Genomic DNA, 20664 nt, shown 5'->3' with positions numbered 1-20664 from the left:
CTGTCAGCGGATGGAACCATGGAAGCGGAAGTGGATCATAGGGTGGGGGAGGGGGCGAAAATTTTGGGAGCCTTGAAGAATGTGTGGAAGTCGAGAACATTATCTCGGAAAGCAAAAATGGGTATGTTTGAAGGAATAGTGGTTCCAACAATGTTGTATGGTTGCGAGGCGTGGGCTATGGATAGAGTTGTGCGCAGGAGGATGGATGTGCTGGAAATGAGATGTTTGAGGACAATGTGTGGTGTGAGGTGGTTTGATCGAGTAAGTAACGTAAGGGTAAGAGAGATGTGTGGAAATAAAAAGAGCGTGGTTGAGAGAGCAGAAGAGGGTGTTTTGAAATGGTTTGGGCACATGGAGAGAATGAGTGAGGAAAGATTGACCAAGAGGATATATGTGTCGGAGGTGGAGGGAACGAGGAGAAGAGGGAGACCAAATTGGAGGTGGAAAGATGGATGTGAAAAGATTTTGTGTGATCGGGGCCTGAACATGCAGGAGGGTGAAAGGAGGGCAAGGAATAGAGTGAATTGGAGCGATGTGGTATACAGGGGTTGACGTGCTGTCAGTGGATTGAATCAAGGCATGTGAAGCGTCCTGGGGGTAACCATGGAAGGTTGTGTTTTTTACGGTATGTATATTTGCGTGTGTGGACGTGTGTATCGTACATGTGTATTATTAGGGGGGGGTTGGGCCATTTTCTTTCGGCTGTTTCCTGGCGCTTCCTCGCATACGCGGGAGACAGCGGGCAAAGTAAAAAAAAAAAAAAAAAAAAATATATATATATATATTATATATATATTATGTATATGTTTATATATGCGTACGATTTCCCTACATTCGTCATGGATAATCCACTGGCTCAAGCCTTCTGCAAGACAACGTGGAAGAACTCTGAGTTCCCTCTGAAAGGGTTTGTTTCTTTCGGTTTTTAATTTTGCCCCGCACGATGAATGTATGTACAGTTCAGGCAGTTTATCTGTAGTGTGCCATTCTGCTTCCCGCAGCAGGGAGAAGGGCGCTATAGGGTCCGGTTTAGGGTCCTGTGGGTCGTGGTATACCAGGCCCGGTGGGTAGGCGGGGGGGGGGGGGGGGGGGGGGGGGGGGGGGGGGGGGGGGGGGGGGGGGGGGGGGGGGGGGGGGGGGGGGGGGGGGGGGGGGGGGGGGGGGGGGGGGGGGGGGGGGGGGGGGGGGGGGGGGGGTGGGGAGTGACGGGGAGGGTGGAGGTGGGCGGGGCGGGGGGGGGGGGGAGGGCGTGGGGCGGGGCGGCGGGGGTGGGGGGGGTGTGTGTTGGGGAGGGGAGGGGGAGGGGTTGTGGGCGTGGGGGGGGGGGGATGTGGCGGGGGGGGGGATGGGGGTGGCTGGGGTGGGGGGGGGGGGGTTGGGGGGTCTCGCGTATAATATCGGCGGAGGGGGGGATGGCGCTGGTCTTTGGGGGGGGTGGGTGGGGTGTCGGGAGCGGGGGGGGCGGGGGGGGGCTGGGGGCGCGGGCGGAGTGGGGGGGGGGATATATATATATATATATATATATATATGTATATGTATATATATGCGTACGATATCATACATTCGTCATGGATAATCCACTTGCTCAAGCCTTCTGCAAGACAACGTGGAAGAACTCTTGAGTTCATCTGAAGGTTAGTTTCTCTTCGTTTATATATCTGCCAGCACGATGAATGTATGTACAGTTTCATGCATTTTACAGTCGTGTGGCCCTTCTGTCTCCTCAGCAGGGAGAATTTGCGCATCTGGTCCGGAAATTTCCTGTTTTACTAGTAAACCGATCCCTGAGGAGTGGGTTGGTGAGGTGAGCGCTTACCTGGCCCCGGACGGCTGGGGTCGGGTGTACCTTGGGTTTTCCCCTGAGCTCGCTGGCCTACGACGAACGCTTCTCAGCTCAGCTCTCGTGTCTCCATACGACCATCTAATCCTGCACTGCAGGAGGTGACTCTAAACTGGTCTGGGAATTGATATATATATATATATATATATATATATATATATATATATATATATATATATATATATATATATATATATATATCTTTCTTTCATACTATTCGCCATTTACCGCGTTAGCAAGGTAGCATTAAGAACAGAGGACGGGCCTTTGAGGGAATATCCTCACCTGGCCCCCTTCTCTGTTCCTTCTTTTGGAAAATTAAAAAAATAAACGAGTGGGGAGGATTTCCAGCCACCCGCTCCCTCCCCTTTCAGTCGCCTTGTACGACACGCAGGGAAGACGTGGGAAGTATTCATTCTCCCCTATCCCCAGGGATATATATATATATATATATATATATATATATATATATATATATATATATATATATATATATATATATATATATATATGTGTGTGTGTGTGTGTGTGTGTGTGTATGATGTATATGTATATGAAGCACTGACAGAAGGGTCCGAGTTGGCCTATGTCCCGCTTTTGTTTATTTTGAACTTAAAGATCTGATACATTCATGTCTGGATGGACATTCAGATGGCGAGCCTTCGTTACTTGGAACTGAATTATACATTTATTTTTTGTCGTCAGTGAACGGTATATTAACCCTATAAGGCAATGTGAATTAGGAATTATTCATCTAATTCATTTTTCTTTCGAACGATAATTCTGAACACACGAACAACAACAGAAGAGCAAGTGTGTTGGTCCTGACGTTAAACTTGGTCGCCCCTGAGGCTTGGTGGACCACGCAAGGCTCATCCGGTTCGACTCTCCTCAGACCCTAATATTGGATATTCTGCTTTAGTTTCGGGAATTAGATATGAAGGCGGGGTTCTGCTTCTTGGCTGGCCAGTCACTATCTACTGATTGGATGGTCTGACACCGCTGGTAGGATAATATGACACTGCTGCTTGGTTAGTTTGTCAGTCACATATGCTTGAGTAGTGTGCCAGTCACTGTTGCTTGGCTAGTCTGCTAGTCACTGTTTCTTGGGTAGTATGTCAGTCACTGCTGCTTCGCTAGTCAGTCAGTCACTATTTCTCAGGTTTGTCACTGTTTCTAGGCTAGTCACTGCTGCCTGAGTTAGCGACAAAAGTCTCGGATAATGATCACTGCTTTGTGTTTCATCACTGCTGTCTTATTAGGCTCTGATGCCTATCAAGTAGGACCTGTCTGCCGGTTTTCTGCTGTTGGGTAGGCTTGAAGGCCGGCAGCCCACAGTGACGGGTGGAATGAGGGAGGGACAAACTCTCCCGTCATACTCTAAAAATAGCTAAGCGAGTGCCTCGCTGCCCAGCAGAAAACTGCAGGTGTTGCCTGGTATAGTGTAAGCGCGTAGGGACTAGTCCTGGAAGCTGCCAGCTTCGTGCGTACGCGGTCGCTCAAGTACCTCCAACCCTCGGCCGCGCTGGGAGGAATAAGAAATGCTGTACATAAGATGTTATTGGAGAAGATGCGTCATCACGCAACCACCTTCTTGTGGCGAGTCCTGTGTAGCACATTTATCTAATGGTGATACCTCAACGCAGGTGCTTCCAGCTTTTGCATCTTCCTGCTGGGTCTAGAAAAACCAACGTCGACCTGACTTCATCGATTGTAATTCAAGTTTCGTAAAAAAAAAAGTGAAGGAACTTTTGACGTTGTCATGGAACATGTATGAATATCAAGGAATATTTTCAAAATCTCGCACTAACTCGACGGGCGAAGGTGTGAAAAAGAGACATCGTCTGCGTTTTCGTAACAGGATAAGTATTTGTACAATACAACAGAAGAAATGGACACTTTTCTGTCTCTGTGAAGTTTCAGAACAATCGCTCAAAGGGTTTGTAAGATATAACACAAGGCACGTGTCACCAGCATGACTCTGGCAGTTCAAAGTCTACTAGTAATATTATTGAATCTTTATGAGTGATCCTTGACACCTATAAGGTATTTGGCAGCGTCTGGCTCAACTATACCTACCAATATCCCTTTTAGTCTTCCTCTTCCTATTTCCTGAATCAGTTTCTCAATACGGCCAACTCTCCTAAAAGTCCTTTTTATCGTAGAAGTTCACAGCAACGAGCAGATACGATCTTCCTGCAATATTTATGTCAGATTATCCCAGTCTCTACTTGAAAAGACGCCAGTCTCGGATCCTCTATGATGTCCGGGTTGTGACTTCATCACAGTGATGCGATAACCAGGAAAGTGAAGGGCTGGTCTCTTGTTATATGGGTCGGATGGAAAAGAACAGAGAGCCTGGAGAATGTAGTCATCCCAGTAGCTGTAAGGTATGTCTCGTCGCCCGCTTGATTTGTCCTTGGGTGGCAGCTGCTGGTACTGCTGCTGCCGAGTGTAATACATGGGTTCACCTGCCTGTTATTGGCAGGCGAACATCTCTGTGTCAACAAGGTTGCCATGGAAGTTAGGCTCCTCTTGTCATGATTGGAGTTTATGATGATGCCTTGTCAGGTCGTCTCTGGTTAAGATTCCTTGAGTGGTTAATGAGGTTCTGTCAGGCACGGAAATTGCGTCATGGACTTACCATACGCCATGGAACTGCGGAAACCTAAGAGGGTTTGATGTGTGCATGAACGCTGTCGTTGACGGAGCTTCAGGTCCATCTGACACCAGCGAGCCGCTGGCACACGACTGTCAGATATGAGAATCGTGGGTTCTGAGCCTCAGCAGACGACGACTTTGCATAAACGAATATTGTACAGACTGTGCCTTTCACTGTCACTTCACCTCACTTTCACTGTCCGCAGTCTCGCCCACTATCACTTTCACTAGGGAGGTAGACGCCATCAAAGTCATCTTCACACCCTTGACCATCGCATCTTCGCTTCATCTTCGACAGACTCGTCTTCACTCCCCGGCAAGCGCTCCGTCGCTACACCCTCCCGTCGCTACACCCTCCCGTCGCTAACCCCCCCGGCGCTGTACCCTCCCGTCGCTGCACCCTCCCGTCGCTACACCCTCCCGTCGCTACACCCTCCCGTCGCTGCACCCTCCCGTCGCTACACCCTCCCGTCGCTGCACCCTCCCGTCTCTACACCCTCCCAACGCTGTACCCTCCCGTTGCTACACCCTCCCGCCGCTACACCTTGCCGTCGCTACACCCTCCCGCCGCTGTACCCTCCCGTCGCTACACCCTCCCGTCGCTGCACCCTCCCGTCGCTACACCCTCCCGTCGCTACACCGTCCAAACAGCTAAATTTAATTCGCCCTTGACACCGCTAGCCTTTCACCTAACCCCACGTCTCAAGCCAGACCCATCCTCGTTAAACCAGTGTCAGAGTGTTGGCTGATAGGAAGAAAAATAAGAAAGAAGAAAATGAAAAAAAAAAACGATTTCTCGTACGGAGAGACATGAAACAAGACGTAGGAAAATGAGAAAAGATATATGTAGATAATAGTACACACACACACACACACACACACACACACACACACACACACACAGTTCTTCGATAGATGCAGGGACAGAACAGCCACAGAACATAACATGAAATCGAGCAAGAAATTCGTTTGGAAACAGGCAAAGAAGAAATATTTGTCAAGTATAAGAATGGTGGAAGAAAACGGAATATACTGCAAGAGGGTATGGTAGATGCTGACAGCAGCATGTAGAGAAATGATGAGGGGTTATGTCTTGATGGAGATGGGGGCCCCCACCGGTCTAGAACCCCAACTGTACAAATAGGTAATTACAGCAGGTAATGTGTGTGTGTGTGTGTGTGTGTGTGTGTGTGTGTGTGTGTGTGTGTGTTTTGTATACCTTTGTTTATAATCTTTCGTTGAATTTTACAGTATAATCCCAGGAACCCCCCTCCCCCCCCCCTTTTTTTTTTGAGGGGACTCCATTAACTTCAAAACTGCCCTTCAGCCAGGAGCAGGGAAATGATAACCCCTTTGGAGTCAGACAAGATTGTGATCTTTTCGTCCATTAACGATGATACAGCGGTGTAACCAGTTCCCAGGATCGAGTCAGTCTCTGCTGTTAGGGGCCTTTATATATATATATATATATATATATATATATATATATATATATATATATATATATATATATATATATATATATATATTGGAAAGGATCACAATTTTGCTCGTGATCAAGATATTCCTATGAATCCACGGGGAAATGAAACACGACAAGTTCCCAAATGCACTTTCGTGTGATAATCACATCATCAGGGGAGATACAAGAGAGAAATATATGATATGAGCAACTGACTTGTATTTCTCTCATGTGTCTCACCTTGTGAAGTGATTATTACACGAAAGTGCACTTGGTAACTTATCGTGTTTCATTACCCCGTGGACTCATAGGAATATATATATATATATATGTTATCCCTGGGGATAGGGGAGAAAGAATGCTTCCCACGTATTCCCTGCGTGTCGTAGAAGGCGACTAAAAGGGGAGGGAGCGGGTGGCTGGAAATCCTCCCCTCTCTTGTTTTTTTTTAATTTTCCAAAAGAAGGAACAGAGAAGGGGGTCAGGTGAGGATATTCCCTCTAAGACCCAGTTCTCTGTTCTTAACGCTACCTCGCTAACGCGGGAAATGGCAAATAGTAAGAAAAAAAAAAATATATATATATATATATATATATATATATATATATATATATATATATATATATATATTTTCTTTCATACTATTCGCCATTTCCCGCGTTAGCGAAGTATCGTTAAGAACAGAGGACTGGGCCTTTGAGGGAATATCCTCACCTGGCCCCCTTCTCTGTTCCTTCTTTTGGAAAAAAAAAAAAAAGAAACGAGAGGGGAGGATTTCCAGCCTCCCGCTCCCTTCCCTCTTAGTCGCCTTCTACGACACGCAGGGAATACGTGGGAAGTATTCTTTCTCCCCTATCCCCAGGGATATATATACATATATGCGCTGTTTGACGCACGGCAATACTTTCTATTTCTGTTCGCTCCTCAAGTCACCTTCAGGACGTCATAAGTCATTTGTATTGCGGTGAGAAGATGCCACGGGGCCGCGCTCTTTGCTGTGACTGATGCCACAGCCAGCCCTGACCCACCGGAGTCTGTCCTGCCACCAACAGACCTCCACGTCTGACCCCGACCTTCCTCGTCTCAGTTTCCCCTTCTGTTTAACCACTTCCTTCGCGTTTCACTTCCTTGGTGTGAAATCTCCGGTTCTTCCCGTCTTGCTCGAGGTCTACACCTCCCTTCTTCTTATATCTGCCAGCTTCACAGTCTCTTCCATTGTCGTCTTATATGCATACGCGCACCCCAGTAACCTCCACTCTCATTTGCTCAAGATCATCAATTCTTCGTCTTTACTTCCACTCCCCATCTCCCTCCCTCACTACAACCCCCCGCCCCACACCTTTATTACTCACCCTGACCCTCATCAGCACCCACCTCTCCCACCTGTTGTCCTCCAGACTCGTCCTCCTCCTCCTACCAGCACACAGTCTATGATAGTCAGGGTCGCCTCCTAATTCCGTGGCGAGCTGCCATCAAGCAAAGCCAGTTGACCGGTGTTCACAAAGCCTCTTTCCTTGGACCAGTTGTTTGCTAGCCATCTCTCACATACGATGCTGAAATCAAATCCTACGTTCCTAAGCTCCTCCCGACGCTGTTCCCTCCTTCGTGCTGAACCTTGAAGAGCGTCTGTTATCGGTGGTAGACTGTAATTACAGTCATTTTTCTTGTCTTTCAGTTTACAAGGCTTCATTGTCTATGTACCAGTGGGGCTCTGGGTGGTAACTATAGGTCTGAGGATACATGAGGATAACTTAGTGAAGACAGCGGATGATGAGAGGGTCTGGTACGAAAGAACTAAGATCACAAGTCTGGGGAAGTATGATGATAAGGTTGGAAACAGTATTGATCTTCAAGTGCATCCCTGGATACCTAGATCGAGATAAGAGACCTTTGGGCTTATCTATGACGAAGATTGTGGCGACGAACTCGTCAGCAAAAGAAAAGGAATAAAGCCAAGACGATTATGCTAATGCTCGCGAGGGTTGGGAAGCGACGCAACAAGTCATGTCTGTCGGGCAACAAACAAGACACGACGCTCTTCTAGCCGACAGGATATCGTCAAGCAGGTAAAATGTTAGGCTATTGAGGAATCAGTCTCTGTTGACACTCAGGTTTGGGGAATAACTGCCTGAATATATATATATATATATATATATATATATATATATATATATATATATATATATATATATATATTTATTTATTTATTTTTTCATACTTTTCGCCATTTCCCATGTTAGCGAGGTAGCGTTAAGAACAGAGGACTGAGCCTATGAGGAAAATCCTCACTTGGCCCCCTTCTCTGTTCCTTCTTAAAAACGACAGGAAAGGATTTCCAGTCCCCCGCTCCCTGTCCTTTTAGTCACCTTCTACGACGCGCATGGAATACGTGGGAAGTATTCTTTCTACCCTTGGACAATCACGTGTTTACCACCAAATGGCGTTTCTTCGTTGTATATTAAGTGACTTATATTTCTTTCTTGTATCTCCCCTGATGTGATTATTACACGAAAGTGCACTTGGGAACTTCTCGTGTTTCATTTTCCCCGTGGACTCATAGGAATATATATATAGACACGTGACTTCTTAAGGCTTATCCCTGATTACCTATATCTTCTGACGTGTAACTACAATTGACAATGATATATGGCAATGATTTGCTTGGAGTTTATTCGTGTGTGTGTGTGTGTGTGTGTGTGTGTTGTCCTCGTGGATTACAGAGTGTTCCCTTGTGTGGTTGTCTCGGGGCGTCACGGTAAGATCTCTCGGCCCGGCAGAAGGTTCTTGTTTTGGTCGAGCGGATCAGGGAAGTCCAGGCAATTCACCGGTGTACTTTAGTGCACTTCCTGAGATCGCTGCAGCGACGAATGGTTTGTGTTTGTTTATCAGCTGACAACTGAATCGATCACTGTAGCTGATATATCGCTCGTTGCTACATGTAGCGGGATGCATCAAGTACCGTCGCCAGGGTAAGGGAGGCGAGTGTACCGTCGCCAGGGTGAGGGAGGGAAGGCGAGTGTACCGTCACCAGGGTGAGGGAGGGAGGCGAGTGTACCGTCACCAGGGTGAGGGAGGGAGGCGAGTGTACCGTCACTAGGGTGAGGGAGGGAAGGAGGCGAGTGTACCGTCACTAGGGTGAGGGAGGGAAGGAGGCGAGTGTACCGTCACTCGGGTGAGGGAGGGAAGGAGGCGAGTGTACCGTCACCAGGGTGAGGGAGGGAGGCGAGTGTACCGTCACCAGGGTGAGGGAGGGATTCCAGTCGAGGAGGCACACGCTGCCTGCGGGGGTGTTGCGAGGCCGGACGGAGGAGGTCGCAGGTAATTCTGTGCTGTAGCCACGACCGCTGTTGCAGCCGGCCTTAGTTTGTTGTTGTTTGTTGGGTTTTACGGCCATCGACGGCCTTAGGTGCCTTGTGTATGTATTCATGTGTGTGTGTGTGTGTATGTGTTTTTGTTGGTGTTTTTGCGAGTGTGTCACAGTTTTTGTGGGGTGTTTATGCGTGTGTGTCACTGTTTTTGTGGGGTGTTAATGCATGTGTGTCACTGTTTTTGTGGGTGTTTATGCGTGTGTGTCACTGCTTTTGTGGGGGTGTTTATGCGTGTGTGTCACTGCTTTTGTGGGGGTGTTTACGCGTGTATTTATTTATTTTGTTGTTAATTCGATAATTAGACAGCCTATTTGTCTTCACTTTTGGAGAGCATATTATGATGTCCGTGATGACGAAGATGCTCCGTGATGACGAAGATGCTAGGGTGACAACACCGGACACTCAAGGACAAGTTGATGAAGGTCTTGCGATCGCAACATCCGGGGAACAGAAGCTTCTGTTACGCGCCGAGCGGGGAGCCACACACACACACCTGCAGTAGCGGCAGGAGCACAGCGCACATCCTGGGATAGTGGCCATGATGCCCCGAGGATGGACGTCTCCAGGGTAGACGGACTTCCCAGTCATTCCTGAATGAGTTTCCTCAACCACAGATCTTTCTCCTACGTCTTCCATGTGCATGTATGCTGGTAGCTTCATTATCATCTTTCATCATCATCATCATCATCATCATCATTATCATCATCATGATCCCCCAACCAACTGCAGTATCATCATCCTCACCATCGCCTTTATCATTGAAGTCTCTGCCATCACCATCCCCCACTCCCATCACCATCATGACCAACAGTATGAATCCTGCTGCCCAAACACACATCTTCACTCCTAGGGACACTCATCTACGCCTGTGGACACATATCTACACCTTCAGGTCACGCCCTTGCACGGGGTCAGGTCAGAGACCACCTCATCACGCACGAGGGTAGAACCATCGTGTTAGGGATGTGAACATGGAGATAGAGATAAGACAAGACTCATGCCATTATCGGTGTCCAAAGTCTGGACTAACTGACCGATTGACAAGTCATATCACTTGCCCATCATCAGTCAAGCTCAGAAGTTCACCGACAGTGTCTACTGATGGTTGAATACTGGTCGCAGGGGAGCACAGGAGGTTGGTTGAGGGGGGAAGGAAGCATTTAGGTATGCCAGATGCATTGGTGGATTGTTGTACCTTATGGCTGAAACATGGTGATGAATGACAGCTTAAAGTACGATCTAGTTGTTCCATAATGTTCCTTTCTCGAGACACCTTCCAGGCTCACACTTGCCCTTCTGTAAGGATAGGCTGACTTGGCAACATTCCCTCCGGCCGATTAATGATGATTTGACACACCCGATCAAGGCGGTTCCTGACACTGACGAGGTTCACTCTCGAGAACCAAGTGAGCAACACGGACCCTACCTTGGCATGGTGGTCCTTGGAGAGGATAATCCTGACGTAGGGGACACCGAGCAGATTTAGCACAAGTGCGCCATCAGGCGTAGGAGAGGCAGCAGTAGCACCTTCAAGTGGGGCGCTCCACAGAAGGAACGATGCTGGGGAAACGAGGGATGAAAGTACGTGGACAAAATCCTCTGTTGACTTGTAATGTGGGTAACATTGAGCTCATCGTTGTTCCTCTGTTACCGACGACGTCACCAGAATTGTTACGGTGTTGTGGATCCAGTAGGTACAATGTGGGGGTAACATAACCGGTTCCTGCCATGTTGTAGTGACGCATTCACCATCTTGTTGGTTATAATAGGACTGGTAACAGCGCTGGTAACATACAACCCTGTGCCGCCGATGAGGGTGATATTGGCAACGTTTGTGTTGTGGTAGGAACTGTGTAATTACCAAACCACTGTTGCCTGCAGTGTTACCAGCTCCTGTCCCTCTGGATTCATTTTCAACCGTGTTGCCAACACCTAACACTCTTACGGTGGTTTAGACGTGCCTGTAGTTGAGATGATGCACACGATGTTGGTAGCTTCTGGCCGGAATTTATAATAACAGTGATTCTAACACTGTTCCGTCGGCGTGGACTTTGACCACATTTCCATCGACGCAGGTTGAGAATAACATCTTTTTTAATGTTAGCTGAGACGGCACGGGCAGCTGAGGCCCTAATCAAGGCCATTCCATTAACGCTATATATGTATACATATATATCCTAGCCTGAGCCAGGTACCCATTTTATTGACCAACCCCTAGGAGTTGACTGTGGACCGAGCATCACAACCAGGATTCGAACCTATGTGCCCGACCGTGGACGGCCCGTGAATGCGTCATGGTCAGGAACGCTAACTGCTACACCACGGAGGTCCATTTGCATTCAGTGCAGCCACGCCAGCCCATCGGCAGGAGTTGCCAACTAAGGTTGCGAGATTTGAGCCTCATCTTTACGGGACACAGGATAAGTAGACTTCAGGCTGCCAGAGTCCACTTTCTACGAGTAGGATCTTCATCCTTGGGGTTGATGGTCTCGCTGGTGACGTAGCATCACTTGCAGCCACTCATGGGACTTCGAGGTGGAAGCTGTAGAGAATTGGATCTCCGTGGTGTAACGGTTAGCGGAGGAACCATGACGCAGTTCATGGGCCGCCCGAAGTCGAGTGCACAGGTTTGAATCCTGGTTGCGGCAGTCGGTCTACAATGAACCCAGCTGTCCAATTGGACAATCGCATGTTTACCGAATGGCGTCCTAGCTACGTCTCTCCGTTGTATATCAACTGATTAATATTTCTCTCGTGTCTCCCCTGATGATGTGATTATTACACGAAAGTGCACTTGGCAACTTTTCGTGTTTCATTTTCCCCGTGGACTCATAGGAATATATATATATATATATATATATATATATATATATATATATATATATATATATATATATATATATATATATATATATAGCGTTGATGAGATGGCCTTGATTAGGGCAGTCAGGTACCCGTGCCGTCTCAGCTAACATAAAAAATAGAAGCTTCGATAGTCTGGCATTTAAGTGGAGTTCTCGTTTAATTTTCCCGTCTCCTCCATCTACTGGCGGTCATTACGAAAATATTAGCCTATCATATACGCTTATGCTTTACTCTTAAGCTGTATGAACTTTACCTCATCGGCACAAGAGGTTACAGAGTTAGCTGAAGGATGGTCATATCTGCTGAATCATTCGAGTGGCCTTGATCTTTCACACACCACACAGGGAGGCCTTGGGTGACGACCGTCTCACTGTCCTGAGGGAGGGAGGTATCGCCCTCCAATTCCATGAGTGAAAACTCCAGTTCTCGTGTAAAAAGCCGACGGACGGGAAAAGGTGATAGTGTCAGTCACAAAGAATCCCTTGTGGACACCAAGTTCACCCGGGTCTGCATCTTTGCTCAGTTAGTCCCTACTCCTCTACAAGTCTTGGCCTGAAATATACCCGCCAAGTGTTCTTCAGACCACACTCCTGCAGACCATACATAATCGAGGTCACCTCACCAGTTGGTCACCCCATCACTGGGCCTCAAGCTTCTGCGGACCAAAGCTCTGGTGGGAGACCACTGTGGTCTAAGAAGGTTCTTTTTCGTACAAGACCACACCTTCCGTACCTCCAGTTCTGGATATACACAGCAATAGAGAGGCAGTGTCTAATACAACCATACCTGGTGATAGTCTCGATGACGGGTTTCTTATTATCATTATTATTATTATTATCATTATCATTATTGTTATCATTATTATCATTACATTATTATTATTATCATTATTATTATTATTATTATTATTATTATTATTATTATTATAATTATTATTATTAATATCATTATTATTATTATTATTATTATTATTATTATTATTATTATCATTTTTATTATTATCATTATTTTATTATTATTATTATTATTATTATTATTATTATTATTATTATTATCAGTAGTAGTAGTAGTAGTAGTAGTAGTAGTAGCAGTAGTGGTAGTAGTAGTAATATAGTAGTAGTAGTAGTAGTATCAATAGTATCATTGTCATTATTATATAACCCCACGACCCAATTTTTTTTTCGGGGGATCCAGCAACTTCAAGGCTGCACTGCAATCAGTAGCAGGAGAAACGACGGACTTTCTTTGGAGTGAGAAGTTCTCCGACGAGATTGTGCTCCGACGACCCGACCCCTCGGCGTAACCACAAGCAGGCGGAATCCGGTAACGCCCGCTGGTGGATGTGAATGGCTCCCACAGTAGGTAGTCATGATACAGTTTTCAGACATTTGCATCAACGGATTTCCTCTTCGCAGTTTGGCCGTCGTGACGCGGGAGGATGCATGTGACGCTAAGGACAGCGGGAGGAGTCGTGGTGGCAGTAATGGCCGTAGCCGTCACACTATCGGCTGGCCAGATCAACTTCCCTGACGGTGCTCCGGTACCCAGAGAGGGCGGTGGCGGAGGAGCAGGGAGCGACGTAGACGACAGCATCTTCTTCCCTACTGAAAAACCATTACCTGAGGTGAGGGTTCTTGTGCATCTCTCGATCAGTCGCCCCGTCTCTTCTCCTTTCCAAGCATTTCTTACTCTCGGTAATCGCGCGAGTTCCAACGTGTTATGTTTCGGGTTGTAAGAACGGCCAAATGACGCATGTCAAGTTGGCCATCAAAAGTTGTGGAAGGTCGCTGTCTATCTGACCCCGTCTGTACGGGTCAGGTCAAAGGCTTTGAGTTGAACGCCCTCAAAGGCTTGACCGCCTTGCTTAAGGGGTAGAGGTGTGTGTGTGTGTGGGGGGGGGTGTAAAAGGGAGGGAGGGTAAGAAAGGAGCTGAGAAGGTGAATCAAGTGAACCAAATTTGTATTTCCTGTCGCAGGTGAGCTGCACGTCTTACGCCGGGGTGCAGGGGACGTGTCGTCTGCTGGTACAGTGTGCCACCTTTTTCGCTGAGATCGCCGAGCTGTCGAGATCCCCCTGCACCATCCAGGAGGGCCAGCAGGGCGTATGTTGCCCTCCCACCAAACGGCCTAGTCAAGGTCAGTCCACCACTGTAGAGCAGCGGGTCGTCGACCTACGGACGTAGTAGACAAATGTAGGGGTAAGAAGAAGCTTGTGGTTGCGAGAGCCGAAGAGGGTATGCTGAAACGGCTCGGACATGTGAAGAGAATGAGTGAGGAGAGGTTAACAAAGAGGATATGTGTGTGTGTGTGTGTGTGTGTGTGTGTGTGTGTGTGTGTGTGTGTGTGTGTGTGTGTGCGAACGGGGAGACCAAATTGGAGATGGAAAGATTTTGAGTGATCGGGCTCTGAACGTGCAGGAGGATGAAAGGCGTGCACGGGATAGAGTGAATTGGAACGAGGTGAAGATTCCCTCCAGATCTCCATGATCACTGTATGGTCATTAGATGGATTTGAGGAATCCACTGAAACACTGATGGAAACTCGTCTACATTTCGTTTTATGATCTATATATGATTTATATATCGACAGATTTAAGGGAGAGGAAATGCTAAGACTGTCATCTTTTACTATGGTAAGGGGGAGATCAATAGATGTCTGAGATCAAATACGATAACCAGATTGACATATCATCATTCGTCACGATCCAAAGTTTTTTTTATACGGATCACCTCCCGTCATCATACAGGTGTTCTAGTCTATAATTCGGCTATAGTATCAAGTCTGTGCAACATCCTTTACAGCCATGAGTTTGTACAATATCCTTCACAGCCATAGCTCAGCTGTGGGATCGAGTCTGTGCTCTTGTGAACAACTGTGAACCTTTGAAGATATATTCGAACTCTTATAGACTCATTTACAACCTTGTAGACACATTCTTATCACCTGCAGACACATTCTGAAACCTTATAAACATATTTGAACGCTTGAAGACTCGTTTAAAACCATATAGACACATTTGAAACCTTTTAGACCCATGAACCTTTTTATACTTGTTTGAACCTTGAGACACATCTGAACCCTTGCAGACATATTTGAGCCTTTATAGGTTCATTTACAACCTTGTAGACATATCTACACCCCTGTAGATTTACATGAGCCTTGCAGACACATTTGAACCCTTTTAGACCTATATGAGCTTTGAAACATTTAAAACCTTGTAGACATATTTGAACCTTTATGAACATATTTGAACCCTTCTTTCAAAGTTCGTCCACATGCAATCGTATCCAAGATCTCTTCGATGCCCAAGCAAACTGGGTATCTACACAGTAACATATTAGACATTGCACAGAGAACCATCGTAACAGCGGATCATGTCATATAGTTGTTTAAGGATCGCTAGACGTCCATAGACTTGATGATGAGAAAGAACCAGCTCCATCCGGGGGATTTTAAGAGCGTTTCACCTCGACAGACGTGGGTGGACTCATCAGCAAAATCCCAGAGGACGAACCGTTCGTTCCGGTGCCGGAACTGCAGCTGCCGGAGATCAACCACGCCTGCGAGAAGGGGATCCAGGAGCTCAACCAGCAGGAGATCTTTGAGGAGGAACTGGTGAGACGCATGACCACCCCCACCCCTTACCTCCAGGGAGCTGTCTCTCTCTCTCTCTCTCTCTCTCTCTCTCTCTCTCTCTCTCTCTCTCTCTCTCTCTCTCTCACACACATACGCCTCTTCGAACACGATGGAATGACCTTTAAACCAAACCCCGCTGCCTTAAAGGTAAGGTCAAAGGTCGTAACCTCCCCCTCTCCCCTAAGGACCTTACCATTTGTGTTCAAGGGAGCCTCTGATTCCTTGGGTGTTAAGGTCGCGAGATGTGTATTTCAAGGCTCTTGTTTTAGAGTTTTCAGTCACGTTTTTTGTTCATTATTTTCTGTACGCTTTGGTTCTTACCTTCTTGGTTCTGCTTTCATATTCATTTGCATAGTTTTTCTTTTATCTTTAAGACACTGATTCATATTTATTCATCTTTACTATTCTTTACTGGCTTCTTTTATGATTGTCTTTCTCTGCTTCAGTTCTATTGTTTCATAATTTTTCGATTCATTCGCCTTTCTTTTTACATTATATAGTTCAGCTTTTTTTTAATATAGATCATTTTCATTTCATCAAATAATCTGTTTTTCTCACTGTATTAGTCTTTCAAAGCTAGCAAGTATGAATATGTACATGTGTATATGTGTATATGTCTGCGTATGTATATGCATGTATACGTTGAAATGTATAGGTATGTATATGTACGTGTGTGGGCGCTTATGTATATACATGGGTATGTGGGTGGTTGGGCCATTTTTTCGTATGTTTCCGTGCGCCACCTCGCCAACGCGGGAGACAGCTACTAAGTTTAATAAATATAAGATGAATATGAAATAAGTAAATAGATCAATATATATATATATATATATATATATATATATATATATATATATATATATATATATATATATATATATATATATTATCCCTGGGGATAGGGGAGCAAGAATACTTCCCACGTATTCCCTGCGTGTCGTAGAAGGCGACTAAAAGGGGAGGGAGCGGGGGGCTGGAAATCCTCCCCTCTCGTTATTTTTTTAATTTTCCAAAAGAAGGAACAGAGAATTGGGCCAGGTGAGGGTAGTCCCTCAAAGGCTCAGTCCTCTGTTCTTAACGTTACCTCGCTAATGCGGGAAATGGCGAATAGTTTGAAAGAAGATATGTATATATATATATATATATATATATATATATATATATATATATATATATATATATATGAAGCAACGATTTCTGGGAGGGCAAAAATGGGTATGTTTGAAGGAATAGTAGTCCCAACAATGTTATATGGTTGCGAGGCATGGACTATAGATAGGGCTGTACGGAGGAGTGTGGATGTGTTGGAAATCAAATGTTTAAGGACCATATATGCTGGGAAGTGGTTTGATCGAGAAAAAAATGAAACAGAGATATACAGTAATGAAAAGGTTTTGATTGAGAAAGCAGGTGTGTTGAAATTGATTGGACATATGGAGAGAATGAATGAGGGAAGGTTGACAAAGAGGATACTTGTATTAGATGTAGAGGGAAAAAGAAGAATGGGAGGACTAATCTAGAGATGAAAGGATATAATGAAAAGGATTATGACTAACGTTCAAATTATACCTTGACAGCTGAAGAAAAATATCATAGCAAAGAAGGGATCTCCCGTGGCCCTGCACGCCATGCTCTTCCAGACGAGAAACGACATAGTACAGCAATCCAAGGACGCCATGAAGAGTGTGGCCGCCTCAGTCAACCTTGTCAAAGAGTGAGTTACGTTCATCTATTGCAAGTTCGGTCTCGTCAGGCTGTTCGATGCATTGCAAAGTTTGTTCTCGCCAGGTTACTTGATGCATTGCAAAGTTCGGTCTCGCCAGGTTGCTTGATGAATCGCAAAGTTCGATCTCACCCGGTTACTTGATGTATTGCAAAGTTCGATCTCGCCAGGTTACTTGATGCATTGCTAAGTTCGATCTCGCCAGGTTACTTGATGCATTGCAAAGTTCGGTCTCGCCAGGTTACTTGATGCATTGCAAAGTTCGGTCTCGCCAGGTTACTTGATGTATTGCAAAACACAAAAATGAAGGAAAATTTTCTCTGATCGTCTCATGGCCTAAGACAAGCACTTGTTTCTCTTCTTCCGGCAGGTTCAATTTGACAAAGGCTCAGGGTGAGTTCGGGCTGCCCAGATTTGGCATCCAGAACACAGTGATCGCTGACACCTGCCGGAAGGAGCCTCTGTGCCCAGACACCAAGTACCGGGCCTTCGACGCCACCTGCAACAACCGTCGCAACAAGGACTGGGGTCGCGCTGGTACCGCCTTCCAGCGCATCCTCTTGCCCGACTACGACGACGGTGCGCACTCCCACCCTTACCTGTTGAGGTCTTTCCCACTCGACCAACACGGCAGGATCGGTTGATCTTGAAGTTATCTATTTCCTTATGAGTTTTCTATCGTTCTGGTTCTGAGTGAAGCAAAGCTCATGGGTTAAGGAAAAGAATGGTTTAGAAGTGTCTTAAGAGTAAAGTCAGTGGTTGGTCTAAGGGCAAGAGCTAAGGAAGGGGTAGCACTGCTGCTGAAGCAGGAGCTGTGAAAGAGTGTAAGGAAGTGAGCTTCAGACTGATGTGAGTTTGTCAGCAGTTTTGATGCAAGAGACCGGGTATTAGTGATCTATTTCGTAGATTGTAGATTGTAGGACGTAATACAGGTTCCTTCTTTGTTTACTGAATGTTTGATCAGATATGAAACTTTTTTACACGATTAAGTTTAATTGGGCTTCTGGTTCATTTCTTATTTACATGCTAACCTGATACAGAAAGTGTCTTCTCTTTTGCCACCATGAACGCCGTAAACATAAAATTGAACACGATTCATTTCATAGCATTTTTCTTGCATCTCTAGCGCAACCTTGTGGCTTATCGCTGTTCTTTAGATCCTGCGTTGATACAGGAGGAGACTCCCTCCATTCCCCCTCCTTTACTATAGTGTATCCATCTACACAAATCATAAACAAAGAACTGTCTTTCATCATATAATCTCGTCACAGTTCATCAGGTTTTCATTAACTTGTCCCTCACGTATACCCCCATGTATTCATGCTTGCGCACGCCCTGTGCACCCTTCACAAGCATGATCCACAACACCATCTAATGGAAATATGATGTAACTAACGTGGTTGTTCATGTGTCAATGTGTCGTTATAGTAACTTTTTTTTTTTCTCCTATCGCTGCTGCAGGTGTTAGCGTCCCCCGCGAGAAGTCTGTATCGGGTGGCCCACTACCTTCTGCACGAGCCATCTCCTCCAGGATCATTCTGGATCGTCACAGCATCTACGACAACTTCACACTAATGATCATGCAGTGGGGACAGTTCCTAGATCACGACATTACCCATACCCCCATCACTAAGGGTAAGGCTGCAAGAACATGCCCATCACTCGTGTTCCATATGTGGTCCTTATATATATATATATATATATATATATATATATATATATATATATATATATATATATATATATATATATATATATATATTATCCCTGGGGATAGGAGATTAAGAATACTTCCCACGTATTCCCCGCGTGTCGTAAAAGGCGACTAAAAGGGGAGGGAGCGGGGGGCTGGAAATCCTCCCCTCTCGTCTTTTTTTTTTCAATTTTCCAAAAGAAGGAAGAGAGGGGGCCAGGTGAGGATATTCCACAAAGGCCCAATCCTCTGTTCTTAACGCTACCTCGCTAACGCGGGAAATGGCGGATAATTTAAAAGAAAAAGGAAATATATATATATATATATATATATATATATATATATATATATATATATATATATATATATATTATCCCTGGGGATAGGGGAGAAAGAATACTTCCCACGTATTCCCTGCGTGTCGTAGAAGGCGACTAAAAGGGGAGGGAGCGGGGGGTTGGAAATCCTCCCCTCTCATTATTTTTTTTTCTTAATTTTCCAAAAGAAGGAACAGAGAAGGGGGCCAGGTGAGGATATTTCCTCAAAGGCCCAGTTCTATGTTCTTAACGCTACCTCGCTAACGCGGGAAATGGCGAATAGTTTGAAAGAAAAAAGATATATATATATATATATATATATATATATATATATATATATATATATATATATATATATATATAGTGTGTGTGTGTGTGTGTGTGTGTGTGTGTTAGGTGATCGCTACATCAGTAAACACGTGTAGAATCGTAGATTTGATATACATAAGCAAACTGTACTTTTGTTTTTACCTGAATTACTATGACAAAACTTCTTTGTCGACAAAAGACGAGGAAAATGAATGTTTCGTGCCTACACTTTTTCAAGATATTGGAACTGTATGCAAAGAACATAGTTTTACCATTCTGACAAGGTAAGAGCACTTTGGGCATCTTAAAGTAACATTGTGTTCTATATTCAACATGTTGGACATCGTAGGTAACACTGTGTTCTCTACTGAACATATTTGACATTGTAAAGTAACGTTGTGTGTCTTCTATCTTGAACATGTTGGACATTGCAGGTAACACTGTGTTCCATATTAAACGTGTTTGAAGATTGTCAGTAACACTTGTGTTCCATTCGTGACCAGGGAAGAACATGTCTGACATCACCTGCTGCAAGGACGGCAAGCCTAGACCCCCAGATGAGACTCACCCTGCATGTTACGCCATTGAGATCCCGGAAAACGACCCCTTCTTCAAACAGTGAGTGTAGCTGGCTCCCTGCAGTTGGAGGGGAGGTCTCTTCCTTCACACGTCACACACTCGTCATTCTGGTCCATATTCACAGCATTCTGACTGGTCTGCAACCCACCTGGGAGAGAGAGAGAGAGAGAGAGAGAGAGAGAGAGAGAGAGAGAGAGAGAGAGAGAGAGAGA

General features: G+C 45.6%; 1 protein-coding gene across 1 annotated transcript in view; it reads left to right on the top strand.

Annotated features, from left to right (window-relative positions):
- Window positions 1–20664, top strand: part of LOC139749915 (chorion peroxidase-like) — a 50952-nt gene that overhangs the window by 11970 nt on the left and 18318 nt on the right. Inside the window, exons 2-8 of the mRNA XM_071664329.1 lie at window positions 13612–13820; window positions 14172–14331; window positions 15671–15810; window positions 17409–17545; window positions 17925–18133; window positions 19016–19189; window positions 20377–20491. Of these exons, the coding sequence (XP_071520430.1) occupies window positions 13635–13820; window positions 14172–14331; window positions 15671–15810; window positions 17409–17545; window positions 17925–18133; window positions 19016–19189; window positions 20377–20491 (1121 nt within the window). The 5' untranslated portion in view covers window positions 13612–13634. The remainder of the gene's footprint in view (window positions 1–13611; window positions 13821–14171; window positions 14332–15670; window positions 15811–17408; window positions 17546–17924; window positions 18134–19015; window positions 19190–20376; window positions 20492–20664) is intronic.

The sequence above is a fragment of the Panulirus ornatus genome, chromosome 8, assembly GCF_036320965.1.
Source record: "Panulirus ornatus isolate Po-2019 chromosome 8, ASM3632096v1, whole genome shotgun sequence".
NCBI classification, from domain to species: domain Eukaryota; kingdom Metazoa; phylum Arthropoda; class Malacostraca; order Decapoda; family Palinuridae; genus Panulirus; species Panulirus ornatus.
Note: the sequence above shows the minus strand (reverse complement) of the source record. Positions and strands in the feature narration are given on the sequence as shown.